This window comes from Corvus kubaryi, unplaced genomic scaffold, assembly GCF_017639235.1.
Source record: "Corvus kubaryi isolate FWS band 111438036 unplaced genomic scaffold, C.kubaryi_AGA036_p1.0 37256, whole genome shotgun sequence".
NCBI lineage: Eukaryota > Metazoa > Chordata > Aves > Passeriformes > Corvidae > Corvus > Corvus kubaryi.
The window spans coordinates 7,289,684-7,305,880 of NW_024581076.1; the positions used below are offsets into that span (position 1 = coordinate 7,289,684).

At 42.8% G+C, this 16,197-nt stretch overlaps 1 protein-coding gene across 1 annotated transcript in view; it reads right to left on the reverse strand.

The window, feature by feature from the left end:
• Positions 1-16,191, reverse strand: part of XPO4 (exportin 4) — an 82,060-nt gene extending 65,869 nt beyond the window's left edge. Inside the window, exon 1 of the mRNA XM_042023927.1 lies at positions 16,129-16,191. Within this exon, the coding sequence (XP_041879861.1) occupies positions 16,129-16,131 (3 nt within the window). The 5' untranslated portion in view covers positions 16,132-16,191. The remainder of the gene's footprint in view (positions 1-16,128) is intronic.
• Positions 16,192-16,197: the final 6 nt, after the last annotated feature.

Here is a 16,197-nt window from a genome sequence, read left to right on the forward strand (position 1 = left end):
CAAGTAGGAACCCTTCTTGCCAAAGGCAATGTTTATGTCTGCAAGTGAAGTACATTACAAACTTGACAAGGGCAGAAACAAAAATCTGATACTTCTACTGAAGTGTGACTTCATAAAATTCACCACAAACTCTCCAAATCTTGCCTTCCTCGCAGTCAAAAGGTACAATAAAACTGTTCCCAAACTCTGGTCTGTGGGCCACTCTTGGCTTATGAAAACCCAGTTAAAGACATTCTTGTTCTTCACAATGGCATCTAGACTCTGCTGCAGAGAGCCTGGAAACCCAACAGGGAAAGCTTAGGAAACAGATCTCTATCGATGCACAGGGATAAGCAAAAGCTACCACAGATGGCAATGGCACTGCTGGGTCTGGACTTTGCTGACAGCCACCATCAGGCAAGACATGCTCAGAGAAGCAAGGAATAAAGGAAGCCCAGATGGCTTGCCAACATGTCCCAGCAGGCAGGGAAGCCTAGTAATAGTGAGGCATATGCAAAGGAGAAAGATCATGAGTGAACTTGAGAAGCATGTGCAGGGGAACACCATGTGATGGTGATAACATAGCTGAGGAGTACAGGCAAAAATAGAAGGAGAAAGAGAAAAAAAGGGAAAAAGTAATCAACACAAGGGCAAGCAACCATTTTTAACTAGTGCACGTACTGCATTTAGGACAGCTAAATATATAACTCCACCCATGTAAGCAATTGTTATAGCTGCAACATAACTAAATAATCAAATGTCATTCAATTTTAAATTACTGGGCTATTCTACCAAGAAGACCAAAACCCACTAAAAACCGATTTCTGTATCTTAAATAACAAAAATACCTTGAAATAATTACTTCCCAAAATAGTTCTGCTGTATAAGCAACTTATACAAAAGAATCAGACTCTCAGAATAAGGAGATTTCCAAGTTTAACTCTACCAAAGTCATATCAAGCAACATCCCCCAAGACTGCATTGCCCTGACTTCTGTGGAGTCAAGCCATAACAAGTTTCCATTCCAGTTTTAGCAGTAACACTTTTCAAGTGTTTCAAATAAGCTTTTTCCTACAATATATCACAACACCCTCAAAAACTGTCACTTGTCTTAATAAAGTAGCTAATCCAAGAGATTAAAGGGACAGGTCAGGCACAGAGAACTGGACTATTAGCCACACTTTTGTTCTTAGACATTCACCCTACTTATCTAGCAGACACTGATACCGAATGATGCAAGGATGTCTGGTCCTCTCATGAAGCAGATGTCATGAGCCAGCAATTCAGACTAGATGAAGATGCTCAGCTCTGCAGCGTTTGGCAACTGCTTTACATGTGGATCAGACATTACTTGGGCACAAGGCCAGAAGACATTTAGACAACTGGTATCAAAAGCAGCTTCTGCTGTCCCAGTCAGATCTGTCATGGCATGACTTCCTTGCTTTGAGTAATAGTTACTACAGAAAACTTAGCTAGCATAAAAAACATCTCCAACTATGTTCCAATGACTTCCTTTACACTTACCTTTTGGAACAATCATTTAAATTACAGCAGTAACTCATCTTCCAATTTAAAAGATACTCAAGATTATTTCTGAAGATTGGTAAGAAAGATGCAATAAATAACTTTCAATCAGACCTGCACTAGAGACAACATGGTAGAGATGCAAGACTTTCTGAACAAAAACTTTCGTTGATTGTTTAAAAAAAAATCTTCCCTAAAAGTAATTATGACTTGAATTACTTAAACCCCAGAGTGCCCAGCATTTTTCAGTATATATTTGGAACAAATGTGTGACTGCTGGTGGAATTGCATCCTACACACCTACTCACTCACATCTTGCTTTCATGACGAAACTTAACAATAGGGAAAAAAGAGCTATTTTTTTCACATCAGCTTTTGCTTTGTATTTTTAAACTGAAATATGTTATTAAGTCTTTTGCAAGTAAAACAGGAGACAAATTGTGGTTTGTAATAAGAGCTATTCTCAGTTTGGTAATGGTCTTATATAAGATACTATACATATACATTAATTGACTAAAGAGCCAAAGTAAATCATTACCATCAGTAACAAAACATTTTCTGAGATAAGACTTCTCTCCAAGGCAAGCAACAAACACTACTGAGATTTTATTTCTCTGCTAACCATTTGGTCTACAAATATAGATTATTACAGGCTCTCCACTGAAATTGCCCTTCATTTATGTGCACAACACACTTCAGATACATGACTTTGCGGCAACCACACTGCAGAGAACTGGATACAAAAAGGTCAAAGTGCCCTTACAACAACTACACTCACACTAGCCTCAAGTCCTGCTCTCCTGTTTCCTTTCACTGTGTAAAGGCAAAATCTTCCTGTTAAGAGATGGGAGATTTAGCAGAAAATAACCCCCCATGCATTCTAGTAACTCCTCAGGTATCACAGGGGCTGGTGGTGGCTGGCCTTAAATTCTGAGTGATAGCCAATTTGGCAACACCATCCTCTGACCATCTCCTGGAGCTGGAGTGAGCTTGGCCTCCTTATCCTGAAGCAAGAAAGAGAAGACTTGATGGAAATGAACCAAAGCTCTCTCTCAGCTCCCACCAATTCCAGCTGCTTCTCTCTTTCCACACAAGGAGGCAAGATACTCAGGTACTGGGTGGAAAGGAGTCTCACCATCAACACACACCACAAACTTCATTGCAAGGTGGACTATCTGCATGACAGGTCCTGGTTCTCCAGCAAGAGACAGGATTCTAGCCTATCCACACCCTCCAAAATCCTGATTGCAACTTGTTGGGGTTTTAGTTTAGTCTTAGTTTTTTTCCTGTTAAAGGAATTTTCTCCCATATGCATGTTGCTAGGGGACAAATAGCTGTACTTAAGAAAGACAAAAAGGGGAGTGGGGCGGGCCTGGCTACTCCTTTGTCTACACCTGGGTGTGGGGTCAGTTCGCTCTGAGCGTCCGGAGAGAGAAGCTGCAGAGAAAGGAGCTGCTGCTTCTTTCTTTTTGGCCGTTCTTTCTTTCTGCTGGAAGCAACGCCGGGACCCCAAAAGCCGCTTTCCCTGCCCTGCTGGAGACCGGGCTGTGGCTGCCCTGCCCCACTGCTGCTTCGAGCTTTTCGCTACGCTGTAGCCCTGCTCGCCCTGCCTGCCTGGGCGTCCGTGGGGTTCTCCCATCTGGATACATCTCGCCTGCTACCCGGGATTTGCGTCCGTCCCTGCCGTTCCTGCCGCCGTTCTAGCCTGCTGTTTCAGCCTGCTGTTCCTGAGAGCCCGGGATCAGCTGCCCAGGGGTTTGTGAAGCCTTTGTTCCATCCCTTCCCGGGATCCCAGGGCACCAGAGCCGCGGGTTTCCCGAGCTCGCTCCGGAGCGCCCCCTGCAGCCGCGGGGGAACCATCGCACCTGCCCTGCTCACCGGGAGCCGCCAGCGCCCCTGCCGGCTGCGAGCGGAACTGCACCCGAGGGGAAATAGCCTGACAGCCGAGAAGGCTGGGACTGGGTTTGTGATTGCTGTTACTGCCATAGTTGTTGTTGTTTTGTTTGACTGGTTATATACATATATATATATATAGTAAAGAACTGTTATTCCTATTTCCCACATCTTCGCCTAAAGGCTCTTGATTTCAAAATATAATAACTTGGAGGGAAAAGGGGTTATATCTGCCACTTCAAGGGGGCCTCTGCCTTCCTTAGCAGACACCTGTCTTTCAAAACCGAGACAGATCTTGATCATAAGATTCAAGTAGCTCACCCCGGTATTGCTCATTTCTGTGCCTATAAGACAGCACAGACATCACTTTAAAAAAAGTGCCAGGATAGTTACAGTGAATTTCAATACAAAGTTTGAAGTAAAGAAAGAACCATTGTGATCCCTCTTCTACTACACAGGAGAACATAACAATGCTGGTAATGGCAATAGTCATCTTCCAAAGTTCATAACTTGAGATGTACTAATACATGAGCTCTCTATACATTAAATACAGTCAGCATCTGCTCTCCTTCTGCAAGAGAAACTTTTATATTGTGTGTGAAGAAGTGTCTTATACTATCTATTTTTTCCTATTGTCCAATTTCAAATTATACTTGCTGAAAGAACAGCTATAACCACCCACTGCTGTAAGGGTGGCATTACTTTTACTTGCATGTAGCCTTCTACAGTAAGCATATGAAGTGGAGTGAGACATCACAGGGATAAACCCCATGCACCTCACATACAGACCCCAAAACACAATCCAAAAGCCATCACCACATGAAATATTTAAACTGAGAGAGTGATAAATTTTGGGTTCTGAGCATTTTAGGCTTTGACTCCTATCAAAAAGGCATTTCCTCCCACCAAGCTGAGAAAGAAAGGCAGGCATACAGGGCAGCCAGTTTCCCTGCCAAAATTCAGAGTTTAGCACTTCCTCTACCATCAATCTTGTTAAAATGTCAAAATCATTTTGTCCTATCATAATTATTTAGGAAGAGTTGATTAAAAGCAAGATAGGGCAGTTTTTAACGTTGATCTAAATTTGATTTGGAAAACTCCTTTGGGTTTATTGTACTTTCAAAATGGCATGGCCTAGAACACCTACCTTTATTAATGGCTTTTAACTGTTAGGGCATTAATGAAAACTTACAGACACAAGTCAAACACACACAAAGTACAATATCTGAATCATGTAAGAAAACAGATAAGATACAGACAGATACAACGTACAGGTAAGAAATTACAGTTTCGCAAAAAAGAGGAGCAGAATAGAGGCCAGAGGAGGAAGTTCATCATCTGCGTTAGGTGGAAGATAAGAAAGCCAAGTGAAATTGTGAAATTGAAATTAATTTTGTGAAGAGAATAACATCTTTCACTCAAACCCAGGAAAAATTATGAACTTTCACTGAACACACCTAGAAAAAGGTCCTTCCCCATTTTGCCCATACTGGGAAACAGCAAAAATCCATCTAGTGTTGTACGTAGTTGAGACAGTAAGTGTCTTCTACTTTTACCTTGTTTCATCACTTTTTTCCACTCTTGCAAATACAGCCTGAACAATGATACTGAAGAAGTTACACATCTCCGTATTCATCCTCCAATATGAGCAGGATGGCTCATATTGGAGGATGAATATAGGAGAGCAGACACACAACGTGTATTTTGAGAAAACCTCTTCTAGACAGGAGTTTATTATTACAAAGTTGGGGTTTTTAAATTCTATATAGAAACATTTTGGGGTTTCATTTAGAAGATGCAATTTTTAGGACTCCCTTAAAGTGAGTGCCTGAGTTCACTCTAAGAAACCTGCACAACTTAGCCAAGTCTCAAGTTCTGAACAGTCACAGGGCTCCATATATTCAGGCTTCACTGAAAAATGATCTTGAAGAAATGTGGTCATAATTATATATTCTATTCTCACCACTATTAGAGGGAATATTACTGTAAAATGAACAGGAGACTAGCTCCAGAAACAATACTGTCATTTCTCTTGATATTAGAATTCAATATTTATAAATTCCCCACTAAACAATTCATTATCCTGAAGCTACCCAACATCTGTTCCTAATCCCACTTAAAACAACTTCACAAAATAAAGGGTTTGCAGCTTACCCTCCCTAATTCTCTCAGAAAGAAGCACAGATGTTTTTCTGCTTGGGCTTTGGTGGTTCTTGTTGACAGGTGAGGAAAGCACTATTCATACTCTCATCACCAGACAGGAGTGTGCCTGTTTTGTAAACTTATTTGCACATTTCCTCAATAACAATGCAAGATGTAGCCATCTGGGAAGCTACCAAGACTATGGTTGAAAGAGAAGTCAAACAGCAGCAACATTATTAGCAAAATAAACAGCAGAAGCTGGTGACCTAAGAGATTAAAAAGCTAAACTAAACGTGAACAGTTAAGACCTTGATGAAAAACAAAACGATGACGCAGAAAAAATGCGAAGTTCTCCATGCACCTAAGATCAGTGAAGGTTAATGTAACGCTTTTCAGCCACTGCTTCAACAAGACACAATTCAGCTTTAAGGCACCTAGTATCAAACCAGCAGCTAGCTCCAAAGGGGGAACACATTCCTTCCCCCCCGCCCAGGGCCGCAGTCCTGTGCAACAGAGATACAGGCTCCCACTTGGGGATCTCCAGTTTCTGTATACACATATCTACATAGAGATGCTGCGGAGACATCCTCATTAAATCTACCAGTGACAAATGCGTAAAACGTGGCTTTTAGATGAGGGGTGTAACATAAGAGGAAACCAACTGAGCTGTAAGGCAAAATCCAGAAGAGGCAGGCAGGGTCTGCCAGCACAAACAGCAACTCATCATGGCAAGATGATTGAGCAACTGACTTAAGGGATCATGTGAATGCCAGGACCATCAATACAAGACCATGCTGCAGCAGATCAGTTTTGGGGAAGTTAATAACAAAACCTTGTCATGAACTTGAAGACCACCTATTTGCAGAGCCAAACAAAACAAGCAAAAGGAGAAGAGCCTTTGCTGCTTGCCCAAGGCAGAGAAGTGATGCATGTAGATGTTGGGCCAGAAAGGATGACACTTGATCCCACATCACCAGCTTGGATACCTTCCACCTGTCCCCAGACATGCAGTGCACAGAGATGTGACGTCTCTTGTGCTGCCACAAGATACAGGTGGCAGTTCTGCTGTAACTCATCAATGAGCACATCAATGAGCCAGTGTGGTTTGTGCTCATACAATTGTTTCTGCTGCTTATTAGCTCTGATACTGCTTGCGTGCCATCACCAATGCCACAATTAATGATAGTTGGAACATTGTTTCACACTAATAAAGGAAGGTATAACTGACTGTTGGTTATCATCCAATTGCACCACTGATCTACGAGCAAACCAATGCTTAAGTCCCAGAGCCACAGATGCTCTGCAGCACAAGTCAGTGCACCAGCCTCTGGAGTACACACAGCTACTGGATTTTCACACTCCATGTTAATGATACTGCAACTCATTATTTGAATTCTACAAACTGCCCCTGCCCTCCTTCACACACTCTTGGAGCAAAAACCTATGTAGCCAGGATATTTACTTGTGATGTGAAAGAGGCAAATTCAAGATTCCTTCAAAGCAGCCTGAAGAAGTAGTTGAACATGGCTCAATCACTTCCTGCTGTCTTAAAAGCTATCAAGTTACCCATTTCTGAAAGACTGGAAATACAAAGTTGAGGAACATACCACTCACTCCAATACAATACCACGCAGCTTTTCTGCAGCTCTTTCAAGGAACAGATTTCAAAACACATTTGTGAAGGATGCTGGTATTATTATTTTCCATCATTACAACAGGATCCTAGTCTAAGTCGACAGTAACGAAGAGAGGCTGCCTCTCCAAAACTCCAAGGCTGTGGTGCCTGGAGATCTTCCTCTCTTTCCAGCCATGTTAATTCCTTTCCGCCCCTAGACACACATTATTATCCTGTGCTAGCTTTGGCAAGTGGCAAGTCCTTCCGACAGCCAGTCCAGCTCACTAGCCCAGAAGTTAATCAATCCAGCAAAAAGACAAGTAATGTTTTTTCTCTGCCACTCAGTGTTAGGCTAGTTTAGGCTCCTGTGAAAATATAGCCTATGTCTGCAACACACTTACAAAGCTTGGGACTGCAGATGTTCTTCACCTTGGCCAAGGTTTTTGAAATCCCAGGGACCACCATCATAAACTGCAAAATTCCATGGCAAAACACCTTTCTGCACTTCATCAATTTCACAGCCACAGATTAATTATATAAAGCCTTCAAGAGCCCTGGCATAAGGCATATTTTTAACACTACCACAGCTGCGCCTCTAGCATTTTGCACAGCTGCACATAACACAGCTGGCCTGTATGACAATGAAGACCGAAATTCATAATTTCAGCACAAATCATGATATACCTTTAGTCTTTCTTCATATTCACTTTTGTAGTTCTGTAAATTTTGAATTTGGTAGGCACCCTTAAACCAACTTATCTGACTTACAAAGCAACACAAGCAAAAACCTTCATTCACTTGCTCCTACATTAACTTAAATAACTTTTACCGTATTTTCCACTAAAAAAAAATCAGTCTTGATTTGAAAAGAAAGAGAAATGTATATGCTAATTCCTAAGACGTTAAACAACATAATTTGACCAAAATTTCTTACAGGAGCATAGGCAAGCTCTCTTATCTCAGTCAAGGCAGTAGAATTGTCTCTAATGCAACACAGTGAAAATTACTGTAATTAAAAGACTCTTTTCTCCCTGCATTCACTTCCCAATCTAGTTCACTATGCAACCACTCAGGTGGGTGTACTATTATCCTATGTTTTGGCAGAACCAAAGACAGCACTGTACAGCAGCCACTCATGGTTATGGCTCTGAAGTAGGAAAGTTTGGGGTTTTCCTTTTTGGGAAACAGGAAAGAGGAAGAAGAGGGACTATTTAAAAAATATCCTCCTGTCAGTTTTCCTTCATTCCCAGAAATCCCTATCTAAACAACCACTCCCTATTCAACAAGATGTTTTGGACTTTAAAGTCCAAAGGACCAATGTCTCCTACAGCTCAGATCTGATACCTTGCCTTGTACACCACATCTCCCAGCACATAGGTGGGTTTATGCCACTCACACACCCCACGGCACATCAAAATTGCAGAGATCTTATGTACACCTAACTCAGACAGACTTTTTAGAATCAAAACACTGTCAGAAACTGACGAAAAGGAATATTTTACTTATCTGCTTGTGACAGGATCAGCTAAACTTAATAATCAAGAGGATTTCTTCCACCCCTCCATAGGGAAAGCTGTTAATTAACTAATGAACACAGATTAGCATAACAACGATAAGACTCTTAGGAAGCAGGTTAAAGTGAAAACAGCAGTAGGTAGTGCCTGAAGAAGAATTATCCAGATGGAGTTATGGACTAATGAAGCACCCCAGCAGATGAATGTAGAAGCAAGCACACAGTATTTACATCAACTACTCAGAACAAAATATAGAAATATGCCAATGTAACGGTGACATGTCAAATGGGTGTGAAACATATTGATTCGAAAAGACAAATACTCCCTCTGTGAAACAGGGGGAATAAACCCTAAGCATGCAGAATCCCATTTCACTAGATTTTCACTTAATCAAACACAATGTTTACTTCTCAAAGATATCAGAATCTCTACCAGTTCTCACTTCTCTAATCTCAATTCTTCACCTTAGTACAGATATGCTTCATGCACATTTATTCTCAGCTCCCAGGTAGGAGTTTCACTAGCACAGTGCACACTGCATGTACTTACCTCCCAGGCCGTAATCTGAACTATGTGCCTGTAAAATGCACCAACCATACCAGTTCTTAAGCAAAAGAAGAAAAAACTATACATATATATGATGGATTCTTAAGTTACTCAGTACTGCCCCAAAAAAAGAACTGGATGGCTTGGGTATGGTTTTCTGAAAACATCACCTTGCTGCTCTGAAGCAATAAAGAAAAGTACAATGTTAAGTACTATTAGGAAAGGAATACAGAAGAATATAAAAAATTTACAACCATCTAAAATCCTCAAGTACCTACATCACAAAAGAATTTAGTTCTGGTCAGTTCATTCAAATACAATATCATAAATCTAAAAAAATTACAGAGGGATGATTTGATGTATGGGGGACTATCCCACATGAAAAAATGACAAGAGCCTCCAGTTTAGCTAAGAGATGACTGGAGTGTGAAATACAATAGAAAATTATAAAAAATCACAAAGGATACTGTAGAAGAAAAATCAGAACACTTTATAGGTATTTCTCATAATTTAAGAATTATTATCAAACAGCAGGCTTCACTCAACTATATTGTGTTTTTCCAAAGACACTTCTAAACCCCATTACATTCAGACAAGCATGTATATATATACAGAGAGGGAGAGAGAGAGGCACTAAATAATATACATAAAAACTAAAAGAAAAAAAAGCATTCCAAAAACAACTGGACACATTTGAGGAAGAAAAACAACGATAACACATCAAGCTTTTCAAATTGCTAATTCAAATAAGGTAAAGTGTCCACTAGTGAAAGGATTATCCTTACTTTTCAGACCTTCTCTATATCAGCAGCTAGAGGCCACCACTGGAAAAAAACTCATCTGAGCAGATGTTTTGCCTATTCCAGACATAATATAGCACACATCCTGCTTGTTTTATGGGTGACAACTTGGAGGACTTTCACAAATCTTCTCAGCATTGGAATGATTCATTTGTCTGATTTCTTCCAACAGGCAACCTGCCATAACAAAAGCAGAGCTAGTCCATTTCTCCCTTTCACCCTTACTATGAGCCATGTTTCACAGTCTGAAAAACTGCCTCACAATGAAGACAAATTGCAACAAGAAACTGAACTTCCTTGTGGAATAAGGATTGTCATGGCCCTTGTGGAAGACAGACTGGCTGGTTATGTCAAGATGTGAGATGGAGAAGAATTGATGAGGCTGATTCAGGAAAACCACAAGCTAAGCCACTTGTTCATCTTGCACCTGAGCTTGAGCAAGGATTAACAACTGAATGGTGTCTGGGCTGAAGCAAAGGGCCCACAGCCCAGTGTTGTCTCAGTGAGGTGCAGAAAAGCACCCACGTCTCTGTGCCAGCCCTCAGCCTCACTGCCCCTTCACCGTGCACAGCAAGCCTTGGTTCAGATCTATTCCTCTGAGGAGACAATAACGGGAATAAAGATCTGGTGAAGGTCTGATGGCTGCCACTGCTGCCCCAGACGTGTGGAGGAGCATACTGAAGTTCCACAGTGCTGCCTTTTTTCAGCCACAAGTTAGGTAGCTCAGTTTGATGAAGGTAATCAACGACCCTCATTATCCTTGTTTACATATTAAAAACCACACCTACCAATACAAAGATAAGAAAACAGATGTCCCCCTACCCCACATCTATGATGGCAGCAACAGGCAGCCAATGATTTTTGACTACAGTCATTCACCCATTTGTCCAAGTATAAAATTGATATTTGAACTCCTCCACTATAGGAGGACAAGAACACAACCCCACTCTGCAGACAAATCAATGGGCTTGCTCATCTCCCCTCCCCAAGGCAGGCATAACTCTGCGTTAAGATTTGTGTCTCTGTGTTGGAGCTTACCTGGGAACACTTGTACACAGAGTTATGCACTTATATTTTGCAGGTCTAATGCAGTTATCAGCAATCTAACAAGAATCTGTAATCTGCTGCTTCAATAAACCAGACTATTCATGACTCCACAACCATGAAAGTTCTTATTCAATGTGACCAGACTTTAGTGCCTAACTGGTTATAAATGAGAAATTAAGCCTATCTGCACCCAGCTCCTCTGATCTCTGAGGAATAGCTAGAAGATAAGGGAGTTTATTTTCTGACAATTTCATACACTTACCGCAACAGCCCTGATCTCCAAGAAAGGTAGGCCAAAAAGAGCCAGCCATACAAACTGTCATGGTTGATGGTATAAACAATCTGGTCTTACTAATGTGGTCTCTCATGCTCTTATTCTGTAAGCTTATTTGAAGCTCTGAAAGTGAAGTTTGTATGACTACTGTCACACTACCCAACTTCAGCCTGAAATATCCCTCAGAATAGCAGGATAAATCACAAACTAAGTGGTAGCCTGAGAAGGTGGTGATGTGAGAATCCACATCACCCCACGCACACACCCAACACCCACCCTTTGAAACAGACCACAGTCAAAGCAGAACATTTACAAACTTTTAAAGAATGGAATTCTTCTGCAAAAGCCTTTGCTCAAATGTTCTTTGCACCTTCCAAGAGCCACACCACACAGAATAGCCTAACAGGGACCTCTGGACCTACTTCGCTCAATCCCCTGCCCAAAAAGGAACTCATTTCAAAGTTAGATCAGGTTGTTCAGGGACTTGTTTGGTCAAGTATTAAACATCTCCAAAGACAGGAGATCCTACAGCCTCTCCACACAGTCTGCTCCACTGCCTTCACCACTAAAATCACTTAATGTGATTTTTTTTTTGTCTTCTCTCCAGCTGGAATGTTCCTTTCTGAAACTTGTAACCTCTTCTCTTTCAGTGTGCACCTCTAAGTGAAGTCTGGCATTTCTAATATCAGGAGAGTCTGAGTTAGCAAGTAAATTGTACAGTGAAGGTATATTATACACTTGAGCCAACCTGACAGCTCACTGCTAACAGGAGCAGACCAGCCCTGTACATGTCCAACAATCTAATTTCAGTGCCCCTGTGCTAGCTCTGCAACCTAAATGGCTGCACAGATAGCCAATACATCTTGCTAACCTGACAGAAATCCATTCTCTTGTTTAATTCCTATGTCATCTCAGCAATATTAATATCTTCTGCACAGGGTCACAAGAGAGAAAGCAGAGCTGCAGGTAGAACAGAGCACCCCTTTTTGGAGGGAGCTGTGGTGAACAAGCAATAACCTGTGAATTTACATTTAGGTGTCAGAGAATATCATATGCTAGAGAATTTCAACCTGCTTTAATAAACAATCAGCAATAACTACACGGTGTTAGGCATGCTTCCTACTTCATCCTCTCACTTCTGGGACGAAATTTACATTACTTTCCTTAATAATACAACCAATGTCTTCTCTAATCCATGAAGACGGCTATTAGAACAGTGCTTAGCTAGTACTAATTATATTTGGCATTAATTACCACCTGAGCTAAACAGAACATAATAGATAGGAGCTACATGGTCAGGGGACACCATGCCAGTAGGAAATGGAGGGGGAGTAAATGAATTCAGTTCATACAGATGTTGGTGCATGGTCTTTACTAAGCCAAAGTCACATGGGCCAAAGGTGGATACCAGACTGTGGCACTGAAAAACTTCACAGCAAAGCATTAATGGGGATCTTAGTTCAAGTAAACACCATGTAGCTTTACTGGAAAGGAATTACATACCCAATTTTTTATTGCAAATACTTTTACACACATTAAAGAAAGTTGTCACAGTACTAGCCTTCAAAGTCTTATTTGGCAGCTAATGACAACATAAGTTTCATCTTTTATAACAACTCTTCAATTATACCAAATTCCAATTCTTTTTCAAATTAAGCCTTTTGAATGTGAGCTACCTCTAACCTGTTGAAAGGCATTACTGGTAACAAAGGAAAAGCATTTCTATGCAGCTGTAGAAGAGCTTGGTGAGAGAAAAGATTGAGCGTTTCCAGTTTTCAAACACGGCACACCATGGCTTGTAAAGTCCGTAAAGATCAGCAACTTAGAAGATCAGAACTTAGGCATACTTTATCTGATATCTAAAAAGTAATTTTCCAAAGGAAAACTCAACTAACCCAGAGCAATGAAAAAAAAAAAAAAAAAAGAAAATACTTATCAACGATTTAGAGAGTTCACACTAATCCATACTTATCCTCAAAGAAAGTTAATTAAACACATTCAGGTCTTTTTATTAGCATGCCATTATTCTCCTCAAGGCTCAATATTTCAATTTGAAATCAAGACAAGTATCCAGTAAACCACCACCACTCCCTGCTCTGTGTTTTGAAATGCTGAAACAACTTTGATGCATCCCTAGCCATCTGTATTTTGCAAGGATTGCTACTGTCTCAGCTTTGACAGACTGTCACAAGAAAACCTTACTGAATCCCTCCACAGCTCCCTGCCCAGTTAAAACCTTCTGCCATCTATTGTCAGACCATTCACAGCTCTGTCCTTTCCCATTGCTTCGGGTACGGCTCCACTGCAAGGTGCCCACCTTAACTCATGACCTCCAACACTAGCACCAAGTTCATCACCCTCCACCCCACAAGTCCTCAGATTTTTACACAAATACCTTCCTAAGTCATCCCAGAAGTTTGCTTGATCAGTTCACCCCTCCCATTTGTCACACAGAGATAACTTCCTGCCCTCATCCTCAAGCAGACCTTTTACAATACAGTGCAGTCCCCTGGCTAAATGAAATTCAGATCATCACTGTCCAGGTGCAGTCCTGAAACACAATTAGGCCCCTCTTTTTGCACAGTTGCTAATGAGACAGAACAGGAGCAGGACTCATAACTCTTTCAGTCTCTGGGGTCTCACGTCCACCTTTGTGAAGTACCTGCTGAGCTGCACTCCGCTCCTGCATCCCTCCAAAGACTCGATGATTTTTGAGAAGGAACACAGAGCAATAACCCTAAACAGTTCTCACAACTCTTCCACAGCCAACCCTGCTTAAAACCTGATTCTGGGTCCTCACCCTCATGGATAGCTTTAGTGAATATCTCTGCTTCATGCAGCTTCCTCGGTAAGAGCCATCTAACTAATTATTCTCAGTTTACTGTTGTCTATGAAACTTCCAAAAATCAGCTGTGAAAAAGAAATAGAAGAAGAAAAAGGTGAATACCACAACAAGTCAGGTTTCATACTGTCAGAGCCTGTGGGGAGGAAGGTAGAAATTCAACAAGGATCCTAACATCCATGTGCTTGCAGACCCAAAATGTACTTTTACCAGCAAGTTCAGCAACTATTCTTCAACAGAAGCACAAACAGTACCATAAGAGGCCTGCACCTTTTCACTGTATTAAGGTTTTTATTTAATTCAACTCCGTAAGTTGCTTTTCCCTCTCTGTGTTAGCAGAGCTATGCTAGGGAAACAATGCCCACACAAGTTACATTTAGTCTTCAAGCACAGATGCAAGGCTTTGGAGGTGCCACTCCACATGCTATCAGTTTGATACTGAAAACTACTTAACCACCAGCTTCATTCCATACACGTGTTCTGTTACACAGTAATACTTACTAGCGATTTTCCTTATGCAGTCAAACTCTCCTGGTAATTACTGCATTTGTGTTATTTTTGAAACAGAGATACGTACACCTTACCAGAACATCTAACGATCTACACAGACATGTTTTGTACAGCATGCCTGAATCCAAAGCAGCTCAAAGCTTGAAACCCATCACTGGTGGCATACTTTGAGAAGTATTTTTCTAAAAGGACTAGTGCTTGCTGCCAAGCTATTTACCTTTACTGTCCTGCTTGGAAACACATCAGTGTTTTTCAGGCTTTGACCTCACAAACATGCGTGTTTTGATGGAACACCCAGGAGTAAAGCCGATCACCTCTCGCTTTACAGTCAGGCTACTTCAGCAAGACATTAAAACACAATCGTTCAGGTTTTGGTCATTGATTAATTATTGATATCAGAAAAACTTTGCTACTATTTCTTTGGCTCCTTTGAAAGCCCATTAATATCAACACCTTACAAACTTTATTTCTGTCCGAATCACTTTTTGGTAAGATAAATTCAGTGGGGAAGACTTTCAGCTAGACATGTATAGAAGATCTTCAATAAAGATCTGTAAACTATACCTCCCAACACAGAGCTTTTCATTCAAACAAGGCTTCTACAAGAATGCAAAACTAGGATGTTTTAACACCAATGGTCACTACCGGTATCCAGCTCCATCGCACTTCTGATCTTTGCCATATGGGCTTGCTTTTCCACGCAGTTAGGAAAACAAGATAACACACACTCAGCAGGGACATTTAATTGATAATAAACAGACCAAGTGCGAAGCAGCACTAATGGCTTTGCTTCAAGGCGGCAGCACCATGAGTCTCTGGCTCCTCGGTGCTCCTCCACTTAAAGGAAAACTCTGGAACCAGATCGCGCCACTCCCGAGGCCGCTTCCGAACTGCCCAAGGCGCCTCGCTGCCCGCGCTGGGCTGGGGACGGGCGCGACCTCCCGCCGTTCCTCCGTCGCCGCGGGAGGTGCCCGGGGCCCCGGCCCCGGGAGAGAGGGAGGGAGAGTTGCTCACTGGCAACTTCGGCGAGGGGCTCGGCGGCGGACGGTGGCGGTGCGGGGGCTCGGGGACGGACACGCCGCAGCCGGGGCGGGCAGCGCGGGCAGCCGGCAGCCGGCAGAGCCTGCCGGGGGCGGCGGGGAGCGGGCGGCACATGGAGGAGCGGCGCGGCATGCGCGGCGGGGCCGGCCCCGGCTGCGGGGGCCACAGGGACGAGCCGGCGCGGCGGCGGAGGGACAGGAAGGGAGGGAGGGAGCCCGGCCGAAAGGAGAGCGAGAGGGGGCGGCGGAGGCGACGCGCCCCGGCGGGCTGCGCCCCGAGCCCATCGCCCGAGGGGCGAGGGCAGCGGGAGCGGAGGCGGGGAGGGGAGAGGGGTCCGGCGCGGCCGCCCCATCGGGGGCGAGGCGGCGCTCCGGGCGCGGCGGTGCCGCCGCCCGCCTCACCATGAGCACTTTGGCCGCGTTCTCCAACTGGGCGATCACCTCGGGGGCGCCCCCCGCCGCCGCGGCCAC